Genomic DNA, 22,276 nt, shown 5'->3' with positions numbered 1-22,276 from the left:
TTCCTGTGGTCTAGGTCTGCCTGCCCGCAGGACCCAGCCCGGGCCCCTCCCCACAGGCTTCGGCCCGGATGGGTCAGCCGGAAGAGCCTGACCCCGAGTCTGCCTGCTGCAGCCCCTTTGCTCAGGCTGCACTGCAGGGCTGGCTCCCGGGCTTGTTCTGGGCCCCAGGCCCCAGGCGTAGGCTGTGGGGGCCAGTCTCTCTGCCGCCAGCCTGCCGCCGTGGGCCGTGGGCAGGCGGGGGGTCTGCACCTCACCTGTGACCTGTGGCCTGTTGCCCCCTCCCTGGGTGCTGCACAGTCATGCAGAGCTGCATATGAGAGAGGTCCCCCCGGTCGGTCAGTCTGCCCACCCCTGCACATCCAAGGCCCTGCCCCATGGCCTCTGCCGCTCCTGGATGCCTCTTCCCCAGGGTGGCATGTTCCAGGGCATCGTGGGCAGGCGGGGGCTGTGGGAGCTGATGGTGCTTGTACCTTTGTGCTCTCGGACCCCAGGGCCCTCAACTGGAGGGGTGAGCCCCTGCCTGGGTGGGACGGGGGTGGGGTGGCCTTGCTGCTCTATTTCAGGAAGACCCCTAGGAAGTGCGAGTTCTCCAGAAGGCTCAGCCCTCCTGCTCCAAGGTTGCCAGGGTTTTCAGCTGAACTTTTTAGCATCTCTCAAGCCAGTTACTTTATGTGCATTTTTTAACACTGCAAAGCATTTGAAAAGGTGCCTTCTCCTGTTCCTGTGAAAATTCCTACTGAGGCCTACATTGGCATTTGTTTAAGAGCCACTGTGGAAAGAGGACTAAGCGTAAGCATCCCCCAGAGGCCAGGCCTGGGGCCGGTCTGACGGCGGACTCTGACGATGGCGTCCTTGGGGGGCAGGTGCTGCCCCAGCGTCACTGGCAGCCTGGGTGTCGGCCGGGAAGCCATGCTCACTGACCGCTATCAGATTGCACTGTCACCCTCGGGCTAGCAGGTGGGGCCACCACGTGCCATCTGCACTGACCTCCGCTGCCACCGGGTGATGGGCGTCCCCTGCCTGGAAACCAGAGTCCATACGGCCTGGAGCCACCCCAAGACCCTGCCCCACCAGCCCCCCAGCTCTGGGTACCCCCTCTCCTTTCCATGTCATGTCCCCCATTCAACCCTGTAACTCAGCCCCCTGGGACTAGACCCCCGTAGGAGTAGCCTCTGTCCCAGGGGTTCTGCTGCACAGCCCCGGAGCTGCCTTCTAACTGGAGGAGACTGGGGCTCGGAGGAGCATCCCAGCGGGGCAGTGTGGGCACTGCCCAGAGGGCTCGGCCAGCGCGTGCCTGGGGTGGCACTGGGCGCCCTGTGGCAAGCCAGGGGGAGGGCCCTCCATGTGGCGAGGGGGTTGCCTGCCCCAGGGCCGCCTCCAGGCCAGGCAGCTTGGGGACATCCCTTTTTAAACCAGGAATGCTTTGTCATCGCCTCAGGTCCCTAGAATTTCTGAGTGACGTCACTTGTGCCTCCTGCCGTGACTCCATTTCAGCAGCCGCCTGTGGGAAACCCGATCTGGTCTGGGGAGGGTCATGTGTGTGTTGAGGAACTGTGGCTGTCCTGAGCGGCTCTCACCCTGCCTGCCCGCCTCGGTCCCAGGGACTGCCCGGGTATGTAAATGGCAGGCGGGAGCTGCATGTTAGGCTGGACGCCCCCTCTGCAGGCGAGCCTGGCTGCGTGTCCACCTGCCTTCCTGTCACCACGGACCATGCCGTCAACGACTCCCCTTCGGGCCACAGTCAGTGACCTCAGAGAGGCCCTGCTTGGTCTGTGCACTTGGGGTTTTGAGGAGTGTCTTACGGGGTGCCTCCACAGTTTTAGGACCTGGGTGCCTGCCAGGGCCTCGGAGCCATGTGAGGCAGGCCAGCCCGCAGCCTGCTCCTCAGACCATCCTGGAGTCTGGTTTCCAGGCAGGGGACACCCATCTTCCGGTGGGTTTCAGCTTTTGTGGAGGATTTCAGCATTTGTGGCCATACACTTCTTAGCTTCTATTTTACAGTGCTTTAAACAAGCCGTTCTTAGCTGCTGCAAGGAGTGGCATTTCCAGACCCTACTCAGGTCCCATGTCCCTGGGCTCTGCTCCAAACAGAGGGAAGTGGCAGGGAGGACCTGCCACCCCCTGTTCCTGTGACCATGCGCTTTGAGGCAGGACCACTGGCCAGACATCAGGGTCGCCTCTGCCGGCTCCCCTTGGCTTCCCCCATGCCCTGGATGGGGTGGCCTGGCCGGTGAGCAGGGGGAGGGCAGAGCCCCGGGCAGGTGGTGGGCCTGGCGTGACCCGGCCCCTCCTCCCATAGGCCGCTTGGACCCTGCCGGCAGCTGCAGCCGCTCCCTGGCCAGGTATGTACCTCGGGGTTGGGGGGCTCCCCGGCCTCCCTGCCTTCCGGGGCTCACGGCTCTCTCCCTGTCCCCAGCCGGGCCGTGCAGCGCAGCCTGGCCATTGTGCGGCAGGCGCGGCAGCGGCGGCGGCAGCGGAAGGAGGAGTACTGCATGTACTACAACCGCTTCGGCCGGTGCAACCGCGGAGAGCACTGCCCCTATGTCCACGACCCCGAGAAGGTGGCCGTGTGCACCAGGTGCGCCCCCACTCCCAGGCGGGCGCGGGGTGGCATGGGGCCAGGGTCGCCCTGGGTTCCCGCCCTCAGACCCGCCCTGTGTGTGCAGGTTCGTCCGGGGCACCTGCAAGAAGACGGATGGGACCTGCCCCTTCTCCCATCATGTCTCCAAGGAGAAGGTGAGGGTCCACCGCGCCTGAGGGCTGGTGCGGCCCCAAGGCTCCGCCCCTCCACCCTGCTAGGCCCACCTGGGCCCCTCTCCCATCCCCCACATGCCCAGTGCCCCCGCCAGGTGCGCCAGTAGGGGGCCGGCGGTGGGAGAGGGAGGCGCACAGCTGGGCCAGCCCCCCAGTGCGGGCAGCTGAGGTCAGGGGTCCGTGCTGGCTGCGGGTGTCCTGCCGGCCCCGAGGGGGGGTCGCGGCGGGCCCGAAGAGGCGCTGCTGCTGCTACAGCTTTTCCCCTTGAGGAACTTGGGAAGAATCAGCATTTTTCTCCCTAATAGAGCTTCGAAACTCTGTTGTGAGCAATTTGGAAATTCACGTCGAGTTTCGGGTTCATTAGCTCCGGCTTTGGAGCCGGCACAGGCTCTGAGCTGTCTGAGGCGGACGCCCCGCACCAGCGCCCTGAATTAATGTTATTGTTATTTGTGTGGACGTGCTGGGTGCAAACAAGGTTAATTGAAATGAGGATGCAGTTTCCTCTTGATAGCGGCGCTGACAGCTAGGAGGAGTTCCGTTTGGTGCAAGAGTTGTCTTTATTATCCCTTTTTATTAGCGCTAATTTGGGCCCTGTATCAAAACGCACATTAAGGGAATTGTCTGCAGCCGCAGCTCCGGCAGCCCCAGGCCGGCCGCTCCCCTCTGCGCTGCAGTTAAAAGACAATTAAAAATAAGCCTCCTCTCGAAATCACCCTTTGTTCCTCTGCTTCCTCCCTCCTCCGCTACAGTCATACCCCCCACCCCCAACCCCCCACCTCCTCCCAAAAAGTGAACCCCTGCTTGTCCTCTGGGGGCAGGAGAGTGCCCGGTGGGTGCAATGGGCACCACGTGGACAGGGCAGGCAGGTCTGACAGCGCAAGGAGGGCCCAGAAGAGGCAGGCAGCGTGAGACCCGCCAGGCCACAGCTGTGTGAGCTCCTGGCACAGGAGGCTGGCCTGCAGGGGGCAGGGCTCACCCCAAGGGCCCCAACTGCAGAGGTTGGTGTGGGCGAGAGAGACACACACCCTTCCCTCTCCGCCTCCACTGACCCTCAGGCCTTGTTTCCCCCCGCAGGGGGGTGTGGGCTGCCCACCTGTGTCCCCCACCAGGTCTCCCGTGGGCCGGCCTGCCCTCTGCCAGGCCCCTACGATGCCCACCCACAATCAGTGCCAGCAGAGCCCCTGCAAAGGCTGCTCCAAGTCAGGTCTCCAGCTCACGGACGCTGCCGGGTGCCCATGCGTCAGGCAGCTGGAAAGCCTGCTAGATGTCAGGACCTGTAGGCCATCACCCCGCTGCAGTGCCCACACGCTGCCTCCCTCCTCACTGCCCTGCTCTTCTGGGTGCCAGCCACCTCTAGGCCCGCCTGCCCCGCAGCCCAGAGCAGGCTCGGGGCAGGTGGCAGACTTGGGACAGCATACCTGAGCCTGAGCTGTCCCACTGGCAGGGTCCCCATCTCTGTCCTCACGTGACCACAGGCCCGGGCAGCCTTGCCCCCGGGGAGGCTGGGGGGTCTCACTTTGGGGTGGGCCAGTCTGTGGCTCACGCCTAGTGGTGAAGCCCTGGGTGGGCCCCTGGGGTCCTGGTGCCCCTGCCTATGAGTTGGGGCGAGGAGGGCGGCTGGGGGAGCTGCCCTGGGCCTCACTGCCTCCCGCTCCACAGATGCCTGTCTGCTCCTACTTCCTGAAGGGCATCTGCAGCAACAGCAGCTGCCCCTACAGCCACGTGTATGTGTCCCGCAAGGCGGAGGTCTGCACCGACTTCCTGAAAGGCTACTGCCCTCTGGGCGCCAAGGTAAGGGGCATGGGGTGGAGGGGCACTGGGGGTGAGGAGCTGGGCTGGGGGCCAGGCCCACCCTGCCTCGCGGGCCTGTCCTCCCCACCTGCCCATCGCCAGCTGACAGCTAAGAAGCACAGCCCGCTTCACCCCGGCTCCTCCGGGGAAGGCCCCACCCACCCTGTGGGCCTGGGTGGGGCCCCTGGGCAGCGGGTCCCGGTGTCCGAGAGGGAGCCTCCTCACCAGCCTAGGGGCCCCAGCACGGCCTGCTACCTCCTTGTCTGCAGATGCTGGTGAGTGACCACCCTGCCTCAGGGCCTGTGGGCTGCCCTGGGGGAGCAGGCTGGGCCCTGAGCCTGGGGAGCGCGTGTCTCTGCAGGCCAGCTCCCTGTTCCAGCTGGGCTTCAACCTGTGGGGGGCACGATGGGAGCAGAGCTGCTCCCCTGCTGGCCTGTGCACAGCCCTCGGGGCCCCTGGCAGAGGCCCCTCCTGCAGAGGTGGGGCCAGGCTGGTGGCTCCAGAGCAGAGAACAGGTTGGGTGGGGCAGGGGTGCAGGACCCCCACGGAGGCTGTGGGTGATTATTGTAAAAGGTTCCAATGTAAATGAAAATATCAAGGCGATATTTAAGTTCTGCTTCTATTAGTGGAAGTGCTTACTGCGTGCGTTTCGGCGTGTGGGCGCTGCGTGGCTGCCACATGATGGATAGCGGCTTGTAATTATAGATGGGAAAAGCGCTGAGCAGGCCGGATCCAGCGGGGGCGGAGGCAGCAGCCTGGGCCGGCGAGGGTTAATTTTATTCTCTAAATAATATAAAAAGTGCTGAGTCGTCACCTTGCTCCTGAAGTGGAAGTCCTCAGATGGGCCCCAGAGAGTTTATAATATTCCACTGAATCAAGTGGAATTGTTAACCTTGCTTCATAAAGCGCTGGCTTGTTAAAGACACACGTCCCCTTTTCTTGTGAATAACTTAAGCTGGAGTAGGTCCTGTCCTTCACCTTTTCAGGGCCACATGCTGCTCCTGGGTCTGGGGCTCACTGGTCAGCCTCTCTCGTCTCCCCAGTTTGTCCTTCTGGATTCTCAGGACACGTGGGGACACGGCCAGCCTCCTGTGAGCTGCCGGATGTCACAGCAACCGCCTCACACTTGCTCTGCCACTCCTGGCACTGGTGGTGGGCTCCCCTGATAGCTTGCTATCAAATCTGCGCATGTGGGGGAGACACCGAGGGCGGGTGTTACGGCACTGCTGCTTGGTCTTCCGGACGAGTGCTGAGCGCCAAGCACCGGCCCCTGCGTCACCAGCGCTACCCTCCGCCCCGGCCAGCCTGCTCAGGTGTCTGTGGCACTGTGGGCCCTGACTCCCACCAGACCCGTGCTGCTCACACAGTCCCCAGAGTGCTTTCTGGCCGGAGGTCCACCCCTGCCTTGGCCTGGAGCATCGTGCCTCCAGGCCCCCTGGCTTCATCCTTGATTTGCAACTTGCAGTCTGGGTGCGCGCTGCAGCTGGGGGTCGCCTCTCCAGCCCCTCCTGGCACAGAGCAGACCCAAGCGTGGCTATCATCCGCAGCCACCTCTGTAGCGACAGTGACTCCCCCGCCCTCGTGGTCCTTGGCCCGCTCTCCACGACTTCCTTATCTCTCTGTCCCCCATGTGTATCAGCGGCCCACCCCTGCTGCCTCCTGTCCTGCAGAAGCTCCTTGTCCTCTGGACGTCTTTCTTTGAAATCACAGACAGTGTCTCCGTGTCAGGTCAGTTCAGTAGCTGAATCGTGTCTGACTCTTTGCGACCCCATGAATCACAGCACGCCAGGCCTCCCTGTCCATCACCAACTCCCAGAGTTCACTCAAACTCATGTCCATCGAGTCAGTGATGCCATCCAGCCATCTCATTTTCTGTCGTCCCCTTCTCCTCCTGCCCTCAGTCTTTCCCAGCATCAGGGTCTTTTCTACCCTTCACAGCTTTTATGAGATAGAATTCACTTCCCATACAAATCACCCGTCTAAGTGCACAGTACTGTGGGTTTTGTTGCATTACATGTTTATCTGTTTAATTTTACCTGAATTTGCCATTTTTAAGTGTACAGTTCAGTGGTATTAATTATATTGACAATATTATACAACCACCACTATCTGTTTCCAAAACTTTTCCATCACCCTAAACAGAATCTCTAAACAGTTGGCAATGCCTCCCTGTTGCCCCCTCTCTCCACTTCCTGGCAGCCACAAATCAACATTTTGTCTCCATGACTATGCCTGTTCTAGGTATTTTATATAGTATTTGCCCAAATCTTTTTTGTATCAGTTGAGATGATCATGTGGGTTTTTTCCCTTCACTCTATTAAGCTGATCAATCAGACATACTGACCACATCGATCGATCACAAGTATATTGATTGATTTTTGGATGTTGAACCATCTTTGCATTCAGAGGATAAATCTCACTGGATCATAGTGTATAATCTTTTTAATATGCCACTAGTCCAGTTTTGTCGGAGAAGGCAATGGCAAGCCACTCCAGTACTCTTGCCTAGAAAATCCCATGGATGGAGGAGCCTGGTAGGCTGCAGTCCGTGGGGTCGCAAAGGGTCGGACACGACTGAGCGACTTCACTTTCACTTTTCACTTTCACATATTGGAGAAGGACATGGCAACACACTCCAGTGTTCTTGCCTGGAGAATCCCAGGGACGGGGGAGCCTGGTGGGCTTCCGTCTGTGGGGCAGCAGCAGCAGCAGTCCAGTTTTGTAGTATTTCGTTGAGGATTTTGACATCTGTATTCATAATAATATTGATCTGTAATTTTCTCTTCTTGTAGTATCTCTGTATGCTTTTGGAACCAAGGTAAGGCTAGCCTTATAGATTGTTTTGGCTGTTGTGTGTTAGGAAGTATTTTCTCATCTTCTGTGTTTTTGGAGGAATTTGAGAAGAATAGGTGTTAATTCTTTACATGTTCAGTAGGATTCACCCGTTGAAACCATCTAGTCTTGGGCTTTTCTTGATTGGGAGGTTTTATGATTACCTGATTCAATCTCTGCACTATACAGCTGACCCTTGAGTACCACCCCACCCCCAGCGCCGTCACAAATCTGCCTGTAACTTTACAGCCAGCCCACCACAGACACTGTCCCCACGCCAGTGGCTCTCGGTCTGCGGGCGGCCCCTACTGGAGCCTGGGCTCCTGGCTGTTGCACTGGTCCGTGTCCTACCCAAACAGTTCCAGGTTGTTGCTCAGTTGTTCAGTCGCTCCGTCGTGTCTCACTCTGCGACCCCATGGACTACAGCACACCAGGCTTCCCTGTCCATCACCATCTCCTGGAGCTTGTTCAGACTGATGTGCATTGAGTCCGTGATGCCATCCAACCAACTCATCCTCTGTCACCTCCTCCTCCTCCTGCCTTCAGTCTTTCCCAGCATCAGGGCCTTTTCCAATGAGTCGGCTCTTGGCATCAGGTGGCCTTAAGTACTGGAGCTTCAGCTTTAATGTGAGTCCTTCCAATGAATATTCAGGGTTGATTTCCTTTAGTATTGATTGGTTTGATCGCCCTGCAGTCTAAGGGACTCTCAAGAGTCTTTTCCAGCACCACAGTTCAAAAGCATCAGTTCTTCAGTGCTCAGCCTTGTGGTCCAACTCTCGCATCCACTCATGACTCCTGGAAAAACCTCAGCTTTGACTACAGGGACCTTTGTCGGTTATTTGCGCTTTGGGATAAGTCATAACAAGGAAGCAGGTTCCTTCACTTTTTTCTTCCTTGTGGCTATTTTAGCTGTTCTTGTCCCTTTATCCTTCCAGAAATGTATTTTACACTCCATGTAAGGTTTTTAGAGTTGGAATTTGGACTCAGGTTGTCTTGAATCTGTGCCTTAGTTTGGTGAGAGCTGGTCTCAGCGGTCTCTGCAGTGAGTCTCCTATGTGTGATCAAGGCACCGTCTCTAGTGACAGACTCTCCTGCGACGTCTTTGGATAAAATTCCTGTCTTATGTCTGTTAGGTTTATTTCTCTCACATTTATTATTGTTATAAAGAGCTTGTTTTTAAATGTCATTTTCTTACTGTTCATTGGTTACGGACATACAAGTTTTAATGTTGATTTTGTTTCCAGCAATCTTGCTAAATTATATTAGTAATGGTAGTAATTCATCCATGGGACTTAGTCTTTTGGGTTTTTCTACATAAACAATCATATCTTTTGCAAATAATGACCATATTTTCTTCCTTTGAGTTTAAATGCCTTTTCTTTTTCTGCCCTGCCTATAAGCCCAGTGAGATAGTAACTCATGGCTGTGGGCTTCCAGCTGCACCCCTTGGTGAGTGATGATGATGGTTTCTCGAAGGTTCTATATTAAGCTAAGGAAGCTCCCTTCTATCGCTGATCTGCTAAACTTGAGTTGATACTGAATTCTATGAAGCTCTTCTTTCTTGCCTCTCAAGGTGATCACATGGTTCCTTTCTCTTAGGTTGCTAACGTGCTGATTTCTGTTCCCTGATTTTCTAATGTTAAACTAACCTTGCTTTCCTGAGATAAACTCAGCTTGGTCCTAACATGGTCTTTTTACACATTTCACGACTCAGTTTATTTGTGATTTGTGTAGAACTTGTGAATCGTTGTTCATGCAGTTGACCTAAAGGTTGTTTGATCATCTCTCTGCGGTCAGGTTCCAGTTTTAAGGCCCCTTTGGCCAAGTGGACTGAGCTGAGTGTTTTCTGCTGTCTTCTTCTGTGGGCTGGTTCATGGGAGGTTGGGTAGTGCATTCTCAAATATCTGGTAGAACCACTGTGAAACCCTGGGCTGGCACTTGCCTTATTTTTTTAACTACTGATTCAAATTCCTTTATGGTCATAGGAATATTCATTCAGATTTAATGTCAGTTTTTGGCAGTTTTTCTAGAATTTGTAGATTCTGTCTGTGTTTTCAAATTTATTGGCATAAAATTTGTTCATTGACTGATGCTAAAGCTGAAACTGCAATACTTTGGCCACCTCAGGCGACGAGCTGACTCACTGGAAAAGACTCTGATGCTGGGAAAGGTTGGGGGCGGGAGGAGAAGGGGACGACGGAGAATGAGATGGCTGGATGGCATCACCGACTCTGTGGACATGAGTTTGAGTGAACTCCGGGAGTTGGTGATGGACAGGGAGGCCTGGCGTGCTGTGATTCACGGGGTCGCGGAGAGTCGGACACGACTGAGCGACTGAACTGAACTGAACTGAACTGATCACCTTCTGTAGCACCAGCAGTTAACGGCACTTTTGTCATTGCTAATATTGTTTATATGTTTCTTTTCTCTTTATGTCCTTCTCTCTGCTTTCTTTCATTTATTTTTCTGTTTTCCTCTGACTTTGAGGTGTTTGCTCTTTGCTAATGTAAGACTCTGAGGCTGAGGGCTTTGCTCCAAGCACTCCTTTAGCTCCAGTCCATCAACTTTGATGGGTTGTTTTAATGTTGTCATTTGGTTTTAACTATCACCTAATTTCTGTTGCTTCTTGACTGACGACGCATTATTTAGCAGTGACTTTCTTTATTTCCGGACTTCTCTGATAGCTCAGACGGTAAAGCATCTGCCTGCAATGCAGGAGACCTGAGTTCGATCCCTGGGTCGGGAAGATCCCCTGGAGAAGGAAATGGCAATCCACTCCAGTATTCTTGCGTGGGGAATTCCATGAACAGGAAAGCCTGGCAGTCTATAATCCCAGGAATTTTCCTTATTTCCAGCTCTGCAGGGCGCGTGGGGCAGGGGCAGGGGTGTTGGGTCTGCTTTTTCCTTGGCAGTCTTGCTCTAAGGATGGCATTGGGCCCCTGAGATCTGAGACCAGCCCTGCACCCACCACATCTCTGTGTAGATTTTCCTCCATCATTTCACCTGCTCAGTAGTTCTTGGATGATTTCAGAAAGTTCTTCACGTTTGAGCCTAGATTTGGGTTGTTCTGGGAGAACGGTCAGTTCAGACCAGCCATCTCTAGTCCCACAGTCAACCAGATGTGAACCGCATGTGGGATTCCGCGGTTTCTAGTGCCACCATAAGAAAGTGAGACAGAAATAGCTGGAATGAGTTTACGTGACCCAGTAGCTCACAGATGTCACTGTGCAGTCAGGGAGGAAACCGAGGTGCTGCCTTTTACTGGGTCCCTCTGTGCTGGGTCCCGCCTCCCGTGTGATGTTCCTGGGCTCAGGGCAGCGGCGGGGCTTATGGCCACCGTGGGATGGCACAGAGACAGCACCCCCCGGCCACCTCTCTGCACCCAGCCCAGGGTGGTCTCTCCACCCAGAGGGCCTGCCCATCCCTCTGCCTGCCCAGGGGACCCCGCTGAAGCATGTGCCACCAAGGGGACCACTGGGATTCAGGGCAGAGGGCCCTTTACTCTGGGGCTGGGGGAGCAGGCGTTGGGGGGCAGGGCTGGGTCTGCCCAGCACAGGGAGGAGTAGCCGTCTGGGTGCAGGGGTGCCACCTGCCTGTCTTCACACCAGCCTCAGGCACCAGTGTGAAGTGCCTCTAGTTCCTGGGTGGCAGCCAAGGGCCAGGTGTGGGGACAAGAATGGGGTCAGTGCCCAGATCCTGCTCACAGAATGGGCACAGGCTCCGTGGGGTCCTTGGCCGGCCTTGTCCTGGGTGCTGGGAGCCAGCAGGCCAACATCTGGGGCTCTGAGGACACATGTCCAGTGGGGCTGACGGGTCCAGAAGGAAGTGGTCTCAAGACTGTTGCCGTGATACTTCTAGTGGCTGTGCCAGGGGGCACCCTCGAGCTGCTCAGACACCAGGGCTGGTTTTCAACTTGGTGTTCTTGCCTGGAGATCCCATGGACAGAGGAGTCTGGTGGACTACAGTCCATGGTGTCACACAGAATCAGACACGATGGAGCTGACTGAGTGCACACGGGTTGGTTTTGGGTGGTTTTTGGGCTCTGCTTGCAGGGGTTTCCATCTGGGTCTCTTTCCAGCACATCACCTGTCACCTGGTCAGCATGAGGGTGGTTTCCTCCTCCTGGGCGGTGCCCACTGAGCCAGCTCTTTGGGGTGGGAGAACAGGACCCCTCCTCTAGGGGGACCAGGCAAGAAACAGGCACACGGCAGGGCTGTAGTTCCTGCCCTGGGGGCAGGGGGGCCATGGAGAGGCAGGCCTTGGGTCCAGGCTCTGTGCTCCCTGTGGGCCTGGTGGGCAGAGCTGAGGCCACCTGTTGCCCCGACCTGCCTGATGGTGCACCCCTGTGGGGTGCCCCCACCCTGGTCCTCTGCCAGGACAGGTGGGCTACAGTCAGGAGGAGGAGGTAGTGCCCTGGGAATCCCTACCCCAGCCTCAGTCCAGGCCCAGGGCCAGGCTGAGTGGTGCTGGTACAACCAAGGAAGTGCCTTTGACCCTCAGACTGACCCTACCCAGATGGGTAGGGGTGAGCGCCCTGGGCCTCTCTGGCTTGAGGACCTCAGCCCCCCCAACAGGAACCCTTCCGCATGAGCCCCACTGGGTGGAGTAGGCGGGGTTCCCCACGTGGTGCCGAGGTCTCCACCGGCTCGCCCAGCCATGCCCCCTCTCCCGCAGTGCAAGAAGAAGCACACACTTCTATGCCCCGACTTCTCCCGCAGGGGCGTGTGCCCCCGCGGCACCCAGTGCCAGCTGCTCCACCGCAACCCGAAGCGCCTGGGCCGGCGAGCAGCCACCCCCACGGCCCCGGAGCCCAGCAGCACGCCCCCCAGGAGCAGGGCTTCCACCAGCCATGGGCCCAGGTGACGGGGACTGTGGGTGTGGCATGTGTAAGCTCGGGGTGGGGGCAGGAGGGAGCCCTGCACCCCTGCCTATCTCTGAAAGAAACCTCTGTCCAAAGTTGGTGAAGTGACCTCCAGAGGTGCCCCACCCTGGTCCTCAGGCTGGATGAGCCGAGAGCATCCCTGACCCACCCCACTACCCAGGGGCGGGGGAGGTCCTCCTGGGCGATGCTCGTGGCTGGGCCCCATGGTGTGCTCCCCTGCCTGAGCGTGTGGGAGCCCGTGTGGATGGGGAAGGCTCCAGGAGGTGAGGATGGTGTCAGCTTGCAGCTGTTGGAGGCCCAGAAGTGTCACCAGCCTATCCTTGGGCCCAGAGGCCCACCTTGAACCTGCGTCAGTGCCTGATAGCTGCTGGGCAGGGATGGGTGTGGGGGGACAGGTGGTGTACAGGTGGTGGGCCAGCACCCTCTGGACCCCACCTGCCCCACACCACCCGCCTCACACCCCGCTCCCCTCCCATTCCTGCAGGAAGCCCTCAGCCGCCCTGCGCCCCACCAGACGGATGTCCAGCTCCCCCAGCTCCATGGCTGCTGGCTCGACCTCGCCCCCCTCCTCCCCGCGGGTGTTAGCTGCGGCCTCCCCCTCCTCCTCCTCCCCCTCCTCCTCCTCTTCCCCCTCCCCCTCCTCTTCCTGCCCCCCCTCCGCCTCCCTGTCCTTGGAGCCAGAGGAGCTGTGTCTGCAGGCGGCTGCGGCCTCCACAGGAGCAGGCTCCAGTGGCCTCTCCAAGCTGCCCTCCTTCATCGCCCTGCAGTCCTCTCCCAGCCCTGGAGGCCAGCCCAGGGCCCGGGCCCTCAGGAGCGCCTCCTCCAAGGACTCAGGTAGGCAGCTCGGCTCTGGCTGTGCGTACCTCAGGTCCATGGGTCAGCCTGGGGGGCCCGCTGGTCCCAGGGAGCTGGCAGCACGGTCTCTGGCATGGCAGGTGCGCGCCTGCAGGCCCACAGGGCGGGCGCGAGGTGCGGGCGCAGAGCGCCGCTCACAGACCGCCCAGCCGAAGGCTGATTTAATTAGAAAGCACCCATTTCTGTTAATTTGTTCTGGAAGATCACCGCACACTCCTGGAGAGAACAGATGTTTCCTCTCCCCCGATGAACATTTGGGGCTTGGTAAATGGCTCCACTCAGCCTTGTTTAGGAGAGAAAAGAGGATTTTATGGCTGCAAACGACCCTTTCTGTAAACATTTTACAGCTCTCTGCGCGTTTGAGTGACGATAAACCCCACGCAGCTCGGCGGGCTGCAAATTTGCGACCATACGGCTATCATTTTATTGTCATATTTCACGGTCATAACGTTAATGGGAGATGCTTGCTGCAGCCTCCTCTCCCAGCTCTGCTGAGCGAGCTCTCACGCCGCCTGCTCAGCCCCCGAGCCAGGGGCGCCAAGCTGCGGCCAGGCCCTCCGTGGGCAGGACGCCCTGAGGGCGGGAGGTAGGAGCAGATAGCCCCAAGCCACCAGCGTTTTAATTTTCATTTTTTAATTATGATGAGAAACCCTGTAACCAGCCCTAGAATCAGAGGAAGCAAGGGCGAGGGGGGAGGTGACTGTCTGCCTCATGGCCAGAGCCCAGCAACCGTCCTTCCCTGCTCAGGCCTTGCTGGCTTCCTGGGGGCCTGAGGGGCAGGCTGAGGGGCCCAGGGCTCTGGCAAGTGACTGGGCTCCTCGACCCTGCAGTGGGGTCCTCGACCCTGCAGTGGGGTCCCAGGAGGAGTCGCGAGCTTGCAGGGGACACATGGACAGTGCCGGCCTGTGGGCAGCTGGTTTGCCGGCCTATGTGGCCACCAGGAGTGTCCTCGGTGGGGAGAGGCGCCGGGGTGCCCAATGGGTGTGGGGCCCAGGGCGGCAGCCTGCTCGGCCCTGGGAAGCTTCTCCCACCCCAGCCCTGCAGCCCCGGCTGGTCCCCCGGGCTTTGGGGCCCCCAACAGCTGCTCACACACACCCTGGCTTTCTGTGTGTAAGGCGCCGTCTGGCAGCTCCAGACACCCGTCCCGGTGTGAGCCCGAGCTGTGTGTGCAGGCCGCCGGCACCCAGTGCTCAGGGCTCAGCTGCAGGCTGAGGGGCTCCCGCGGGCCTGCCCGCTGCCCAGGGCCAGACCTGGACCTGCTCCATGTGGGACCCTGGGCTGGGCAGTGGGTGGTGTCCCAGCCCCCCTCCCAGTTTCGAGTGACCCCTGACCCAGAGGCCTTGAAGGGGGCCTCCTGTGCCTGACATTTGGCTTTCTTGGAACAGGGAAGTCGCTGCGCATCAAGCCACGTCTGTGAGGGCCCAGGGGGCCAGCCCGTGCCTACCTCAGCCCTGTCCCGAGAGGAAGGAGGCTCCGCCTGCCACGGAGGGCCCCCATGGGCGGCAGGGCTGTCCCCCTGCCCGCCTGGCTCTCAGCCCTGTGTGACCAGTGCCCACGCCTGGCCCCCCTCAGGCTGGGCCCCACCACTTCCCCACCCCTGGGCCTTCAGCCTTGCCCCAAGGGGTGCCCGGCAGGGCTCCCCAATGCGATGCCTGCCCTGTCCCCCCGCAAGCCTCCTGCTGCAGGAGAGACTGCCGGGCGGGCCTCCCTGGCGGGTACTTTGTGTTCAGCAATAAAGACTCTGTCCTGTGTCTGCTTGGCTGTCCCGACTGTCGCCGCTGCTGCCTGGCCTGCTGAGCACAGCGCGGGTGGATGTGTGGGGCCCAGGGTCCCAGAGCCCCCCCAGGTGCGACTTCAGGGGGACCTGGAGGCCTGAGGTTGAGGGGAAGATGGGGGTATGCCCCAGAGCCCCCTGCAGGGCCCCCCCACCTGCTCAACTGGGCAGGGACTTGGGCCCCTTCCCTGCCGCCCCAGGGTGGCTCAGGGCTGAGGCTGCCTGTCCTCCATGCCCAGGCCAGTGTGCTTTGTGGTTGGGAGAGGCCCAGGCAGGCCCTGGGGACTGGAGGCAACAAGCTGGGGCCAGAGGGCCTCCCCCAAGCAGAACTCTCCTCCAGAGCCCCTGCCCCGGGCCTCTCGGGAGAGCAGCTGGACCAGAGTAGGGCCAGGGGACAGGCCAGGGCCGCCAGACAGAGGGGACAGCTCATCGCCCCCTGAGCTGTCTCCAGTCCCAGGGCACCTGGGCAAGCTGGCTGAGAGTGATGGCCTCAGCCTGGGACCCTGACAGGATGCAGCCCCGGCTGGTAGCCCCCCACTGCCAAAGACTGGAGTGGAGCCGGGCCACTCGGGGTATCTGCCCCTCACCCCCAGGCAAGTGAGGTGTGCTCCCCTCGAGCACCTGCCTGCAGCCTCACTCCTGGGGTGCCCCTGCCTCCGCCTGTCTTCATCCCCACCAGTCAGTCGTTTGCCAGGATCTGCACCATAAACCACCCTGTAGGCGGGGCACCCTCGGGCTCCCCTGCCCGCAGCCCCTGCAGTTGAAGGCAGGGGAGTCGGCTGCATGGCTTCTCCTTGTCCCGCTGCTTCTTTGGCCCCGGTGGGAAGAGCGCTGTCCAGCACTGGCTGACAGGGGCAGCCCGGGCCTCTGCACACACTGCCTCCTTGGGGGTCCCGCTGACTGAAGAAGGCCGCTTGGCCCTCCCTGGCTCGGGGGGACGGGCACTGCCCCCCCAGGCCAAGGTGAGGTCCCACAGATGACGAGCCAGGCGGGGCTGTGGAGAGGGGCCCGCCCAGCCTCAGCATGCAGTGGCTCACTGTCCAGCAGAGCAGGGCTCCCGTTGTCCTGTGCCGATCGCTGGCACCACCGACCGGGGCCCTGAGCCCTGTCTCTGGGGCCTGACCTGTGCTAGTTCAGCAGGCTGCCGGAGACCGGACTCAGACCTGACTGCAAAGAATGGGCCCGCAGCCTGGCAGGGAGCTGAGGGGACCCTGCTGTGGGCCTGCTTGCTTTCTTCAGCTGGCCCCTTGGGACTCGGTGCTGGCCTCAGCCACGCCTTGGAGAAGCCGCGTGGGTTGGTGCGGGGGAGGCTGAGGCCCCTGGGCTGAGTGCTGACAGTGAGGAGCCTGCAGAGCTGGGGCAGCAGCCTGCCTGGCCAGGTGCCCTGGGCCATGACTGAGCCCCCTGCCTGGCTCCTCTTCCTGGCCAAGGCTGGCAGGAGGAGCAGGCACTGGGGCGCAGCCTGGGGGCCACAGAGGCCTCCCCCATCTCCTCCCTAGGCTGCCCTTGACTCCCACGGTCGGCTCCACCACAGAGGAACCTCTGACAATGGAAGGACCGAGGTTCAATTCTCCCTCCCCCGCCTGGACAGATGGGAGATGGAGGGAGACTCAGGTGTTTGTCCCTCCCATCCTATTGACTTCCCTGTGCTTCTCTCCATAGTAAAGGAGGTGACCCCAGACTGCGAGGCAGACACCAGCTGGACAGTAGGTGGGCAGGTGTATCCATTGCGTGGGGCACTCCCGACAGACCAGTGGGTACTGGGCCCCTCCTGTCGGCCGCCCACCACCCGGCCGGGGCCAGTGCTATGCTCCAGGGACTCCCCGGCCGCTCTGCCTCCTCAGGTGTACTTCCTGTACCCGGGCCCACTGCACACCGCATAGCCCACCACCCTGAGGCAGCCGGCCTGATAGCTGCGGGCCCACGTGGGAGGCTCAGGAAGGGCTGGGTGCCCCAGGGCACGGGGGCAGCCCTGCCAACATCTGCCCTGTGCTCCTTGGCCCCTGCCCTGCGGGCCTGCACCCCACAACCCCCTGAGGACCGGTCAGCCTCGGGCTCGGCCTGGTCAGACTCCCTGCTCCCAGCAGGGGAGGGAGTCGCCGTCACTCTGGGCTCCCTGTGCTAAGGGCAGATCCGCTGGGCCCCCGGGAGGAAGGGCCCGTCATACCCACCAGCCCCAACTGCATGGGGGCCGTGGATTCCAGGCAGGCCCTGCACCTTTGTTCCCTTCACAGGGGCCCGCTGCCACCCCAGGCCTGCACCCCCGTGGACTGCCCTTCGCCTTGGTGCAGCCTCTCAGGTGATGGCCCCAAGGACAGGGAGCCTCCTGTGAGGGCTGGGGGTGGGCATAGTGACGGTGAAGCACCTCTCCCATGGGCAGGGCGGGCCCTCAGGTGAGCCCCGAGGTCGTGTGGCCAGCAGGGCCTCGGGATCTGGGCTGCTGGGCTCGGCGGGGAGGCATCTGAGGTGGGGACCCGAAAGTGCCCCCGTGTGGGGTCTGGGGGAGGGGGTCTGCCTCTCCTGGCTCCTCTGCAGCCTGAGCCCTCCCCTGGGTGCTCTGCCCACTCCTGACCATGGTGGGTGGGGAAGGCACCCACCCCTCACTGTCTGAGCCCAGGAAGGAGCCCCGCCTGGAGAGCAGGGGGCCTCCGTTCCCAATGGGGACTCCTGTGGCCTCGCCTTGTGACTCCCATGAGGCTGGGCAGCTGGGTGACTGCTGGGCCCAGGCAGACCCTGCAGCGCAGCGCTGAGTGATGGCACGTGCACCCTGCGGCTGGACTTGCCGAGAACCTAGGACACTGAGCTGGGACCTTGGCACCACGCTGCCCGAGGGTGGTCCCAGGGTCCCCAGAGGGGCCGCACCCCCAGGCTCTGATCCCCTCCATCAGGTCAGGCCCCTCGGCCTTTCCCGTCTCCCATTCTGTAGGGGCCCCTCCACCTGCCTGGATTCTCTAGGGCAGTCATCAGGTGTGGGGAGCCAGGGTGGCCTCCAACCCTCTGAGCCCGGGGTCTTGGCTCCTCAGATGCCAAGAAATGGTCCCCACAACCTGAGAGAGCTTGGGAGCATCTTCCCCAGAGGAGCCTCCAGACAACAGCAACCCCCCATGACCTTGAGACTGTAGCCCCACAGGACTCTGGACGTAAGCACTGCTTGCAGGCCCTGGACTTGTGCTGACTTCCTGCACAGCAGCGGGAAACCGACATGCTATGTAGTTCACTTTTTATTTTATGGTTTGTTTCCTGCTCTCTCACCCCCTCTCTGGTAGATTGTATTTTCCAGAGATGCTGTGACTGTGTAGTTTTTCCTATAGACTCCATGGGGGATGGATATGAGCACTGCCACCCCTCACAAAAATGCCAGGCATGTTCGCCTGGCTCCCTTGGACGCTCACTCTGAGAACCAGCTGCCACGCTGCGAGGAAGCCCAACCAGTTAGCTGCCGTGTGCGGATGCTGGTCCGGCTATGGCCCTATAGTCTGCCTGCCACCAGTCCCTCAGCCTTCAAGTCCTCCCAGCCACCACGGTCCAGCTGAACCCAGTATGACCCGTCCACTGCAGAGCACACGAGCACCTGTTTCCCACCAAGGGCCCCTGAGCCACCTCCCTGGTGGAAGGTGCTGGAAACTGCCCCCGGACAGACCGCCTGGCACACAGAACTGCTCAGTAAAGACGCGTGAGTGTATTTACTGAGGAGCCTCCACGTGGTCCCTGTGGCTCCCTGGGTCCAAGCGCTGGTTGTTTGCTGGGGTAGGGGTGGAGGCCCCCAGAGGGCGAGGAAGAAAGGGAACCTTTTCTGGGCCACGTGCATCCTCTGCTGGCTCCACTGCTGGCCGAGGGAGCCGAGAGGGGGTCACGGCTGGGCCTACAGTGCTCATGAGTGCCATCTCTGGGGCCTGTGAGCGTTCGTTGCAGAGAGGAGGTGGCCCTGGGCTCTTGTGGCCTCTGCCTCTGAGACCCAGCTGAGAGCCCCTCCTTGAACTTGCCGGGTCCCAGGCCAGCAAGTGGCGAAGAGGAGGTTTCTGAAGAGAAAGCAGCGAGCCTGAAGCCAAGTCAGGAAGGGGCAGACTTTTTCTGGGCTGGGAGAGCCCGTCTTGCCCGCAGTGTGGGGCGCCGGAGGGTCGGGGCCTGTGTACGGGGGCGTTCAGCCCCTTTCCCAGCCCCCTGGCAGTGACTCAGGACAGAGGGCTCAGCCGCCACCACGAGAAGCCAGGGAGCAGACTCAGGGCCCCTCCACCCTCCAGGGCTCCTGCTTCCGAGAGCTAAGGCCAGGCCTGCAGGCCCAGAGATGACCTGGGAAGCCAGTCTGACCCGAGGCCAAACCCAGGACCGGAGAACTTACCAAGGGCCCGAGGCAGTCAGGTACATGGGTGCCTTGCTTGGTCCCAGGCTGCCCGAAGGCCTCTGTGCCTATTCCCAGTTCTGAGCGCAGTCTCTGCAGCCGGCCCTGCACTGGGTCCCTCTCCCCTGGGGACAGACAATAAGAGGCCTGTGAGTGTGACTGGGCAAGGGGCTGGCTGGCTCTGGCCCAGCACCCTTGAGCACCGCATTTTGGGGCCAGATGTGGGGCAGCTGTCCCTGACTTAGTGTGGCTGAGCGTGGGCCTCGAGGTTTGGGGTGGGGCGGGGCTGTTCTGCAAGGCCTCCCAGGCTTTAGCAGCTTTACTGCACCTCTCAGGACAATGTGTGGCGACTAGTGGGACTGGGGGTGCCGCAGAGCTTGGGAACGGCTGCGGTCAGTGGCCCTTGGCCTGGGGCCAGGAGCTGTGAGGAGGACCCCCACCTGCACCAGCCTGGCTCCACCCAGCACCCTCCCGAGAGCTTGGGACCACACTCCCGCCTGGCCCAGTGGCCTGGCTGAAGCCACACCATGAGGAGCAGAGGCCAGGTGGCCAGTGCAAGGGCTCGCTCCATCTCAGACAGGCAGATGGACCACCAGCTTGCCATGCGGTGTCTCCCCTCTGAGCTGTGGCTTCCCTCTGAATGCCAAGGGCTTTAAGTTCAGTTCAGTTGCTCAGTCATGTCCGACTCTTTGCAACCCCGTGAACCACAGCACACCAGGCCTCCCTGGCCATCACCAACTCCCGGAGTCCACCCAAACCCATGTCCACTGAGTTGGTGATGCCGTCCAACCATCTCATTATCTGTCATCCCCTTCTCCTGCTCTCAATCTTTCCCAGCATCAGGGTCTTTTCAAATGCGTCAGCTCTTCGCATCAGATGGCCAAACTGTTGGAGTTTCAGCTTCAACATCAGTCCTTCCAATGAACATCCAGGACTGATCTCCTTTAGGATGGACTGGTTGGATCTTCTTGCAGTCCAAGGGACTCTCAACAGTCTTCAGCATCACAGTTCAAAAGCATCAATGCTTCGGCGCTCAGCTTTCTTTAATCCAACTCTCACATCCAACGCATGATACAGATGCTCGGAGCTGGTGCACTGGGATGAACCAGAGGGATGGAATGGGGACGGAGTTGGGAGAGGGGATCAAGATGGTAAACACATGTACACCCGGGGCAGATTCATGTCAATGTATGGCAAAACCAACCAATACAATATTGTAAAGTAATTAGCATCCAATAAAAAAAGCAAAAAAAAACCCAAGAAATTAGAGGACACCAATAAGTATGTCAATAGAAATATATACTGTTAATATTTTTTCTTTGTTGTTCTACCTAAATGTTTGTAAAATATATATTATATGTGTTATATAACGGTTCAGTTCAGTTCAGTCGCTCAGTCGTGTCCGACTCTTTGCGACCCCATGAATCACAGCATGCCAGGCCTCCCTGTCCATCACCAACTCCCAGAGTTCACTCAAACTCATGTCCATCAAATCGGTGATGCCATCCAGCCGTCTCATTCTCTGTCGTCCCCGTCTCCTCCCACCCCCAATCCCTCCCAGCATCAGAGTCTTTTCCAGTGAGTCAACTCGTCGCATGAGGTGGCCAAAGTATTGGAGTTTCAGCTTTAGCATCAGTCCTGCCAGTTAACACCCAGGATCGATCTCCTTTAGAATGGACTGGTTGGATCTCCTTGCATTCCAAGGGACTCTCAACAGTCTTCTCAAGAACCACAGTTTAAAAGCATCAATTCTTCGGCGATCAGCTTTCTTCATAGTCCAACTCGCACATCCGTACATGACCACTGGAAAAACCTTAGTCTTGACTAGATGGACCTTTGTTGACAAAGTAATGTCTCTGTTTTTTAATATGCTGTCTAGGTTGGTCATAACTTTCCTTCCAAGGAGCAAGCGTCTTTTAATTTTATGGCTGCAATCACCATCCACAGTGATTTTGGAGCCCAGAAAAATAAAGTCAGCCACTGTTTCCACTGTTTCCCCATCTATTTGCCATGATGTGATGGGACCGGATGCCATGATCTTAGTTTTCTGAATGTTGAGCTTTAAGCCAACTTTTCACTCTCCTCTTTCACTTTTCATCAAGAGGCTGTTTAGTTCCTCTTCACTTTCTGCCATAAGGGTGGTGTCATCTGCATATCTGAGGTTATTGCTGTTTCTCCCAGAAATCTTGATTCCAGCTTGTGCTTCCTCCAGCCCAGCGTTCCTCATGATGTACTCTGCATATAAGTTAAATAAGCAGGGTGACAATATACAGCCTTGACATACTCCTTTTCCTGTTTGGAACCAGTCTGTTGTTCCATGTCCAGTTCTAAGTGTTGTTTCCTGACCTGCATACAGGTTTCTCAAGAGGCAGATCAGGTGGTCTGGGATTCCCAACTCTCAAAAGGGCTTTAAATCCCAAACCTGGCAACACATGTGCCTGAGCACCCAGGCCGGCCATCCCTGTGGGAGGGGAGAGGAGAGGAGCCAGATCACCCCTATGGTACATTTAAAAGTGAGGTTTCACTCGCCATTGTGACAGTTTTCTTTATATAAAATACTAGACACTTGTGAGGAACAGGGTAGAAGCCCTGATAGATAAATGCCCCCAGCACATGGCTAGGCTGCCCCTGGTGACGTCCTGCCGGTAGTCCCTCCAGACTTTTCCTTCTGTGCATAGATGGTTGCATTTAAGAATGAATTAAACTGTAGAAGTCATATAATAGTATAGAGAATGGGGGGAGGGCTGTCTGGGTCATGGCCCCATCTCAGTTGATCCTAGAGGGCCCCTGCTCTGGGCACACCGGTGGCTCCACAGATCACCACCCAGTCACCAAGCCCCGGGGAACCGGCCACCTCTGCTCCCCGAGTACGGCTCTCAGTCTGGCTCTCAAGGCTTCTCCTCGCGCTGGGGGCCCATCCCCGCACCCACCCAGCTCCGGGCCTCATTCTCCGCCAGGAGGCCAGATCTGGGAGGATGGGCAGCTGGGGGCCGATTCCTAACGTGATGTCGGCCTGGCAGCCCTCCGGCCCTGGGCCAGCCCGCGCGCC

The 22,276-nt window shown here is 59.2% G+C and overlaps 1 protein-coding gene across 2 annotated transcripts in view; it reads left to right on the top strand.

The window, feature by feature from the left end:
- The window catches only part of ZC3H3 (zinc finger CCCH-type containing 3), a 62,827-nt gene extending 48,162 nt beyond the window's left edge, over positions 1–14,665 (top strand). For both annotated transcript variants that reach the window (XM_055432185.2, XM_088844555.1), the window contains 7 exons: positions 2,300–2,342; positions 2,417–2,578; positions 2,667–2,736; positions 4,414–4,545; positions 12,052–12,236; positions 12,744–13,093; positions 14,500–14,665. In XM_055432185.2, coding sequence (XP_055288160.2) covers positions 2,300–2,342; positions 2,417–2,578; positions 2,667–2,736; positions 4,414–4,545; positions 12,052–12,236; positions 12,744–13,093; positions 14,500–14,531 — 974 coding nt within the window. In that variant the 3' untranslated portion in view covers positions 14,532–14,665. The remainder of the gene's footprint in view (positions 1–2,299; positions 2,343–2,416; positions 2,579–2,666; positions 2,737–4,413; positions 4,546–12,051; positions 12,237–12,743; positions 13,094–14,499) is intronic.
- The last annotated feature ends 7,611 nt before the right edge of the window (positions 14,666–22,276 follow it).

Source organism: Moschus berezovskii, chromosome 16 (genome assembly GCF_049115385.1).
Source record: "Moschus berezovskii isolate FMDL1 chromosome 16, NW_MosBer_1.0, whole genome shotgun sequence".
Lineage (NCBI taxonomy): Eukaryota > Metazoa > Chordata > Mammalia > Artiodactyla > Moschidae > Moschus > Moschus berezovskii.
The sequence above is the reverse complement of the archived record's forward strand: the minus strand, read 5'-3'. Positions and strand labels throughout refer to the sequence as shown.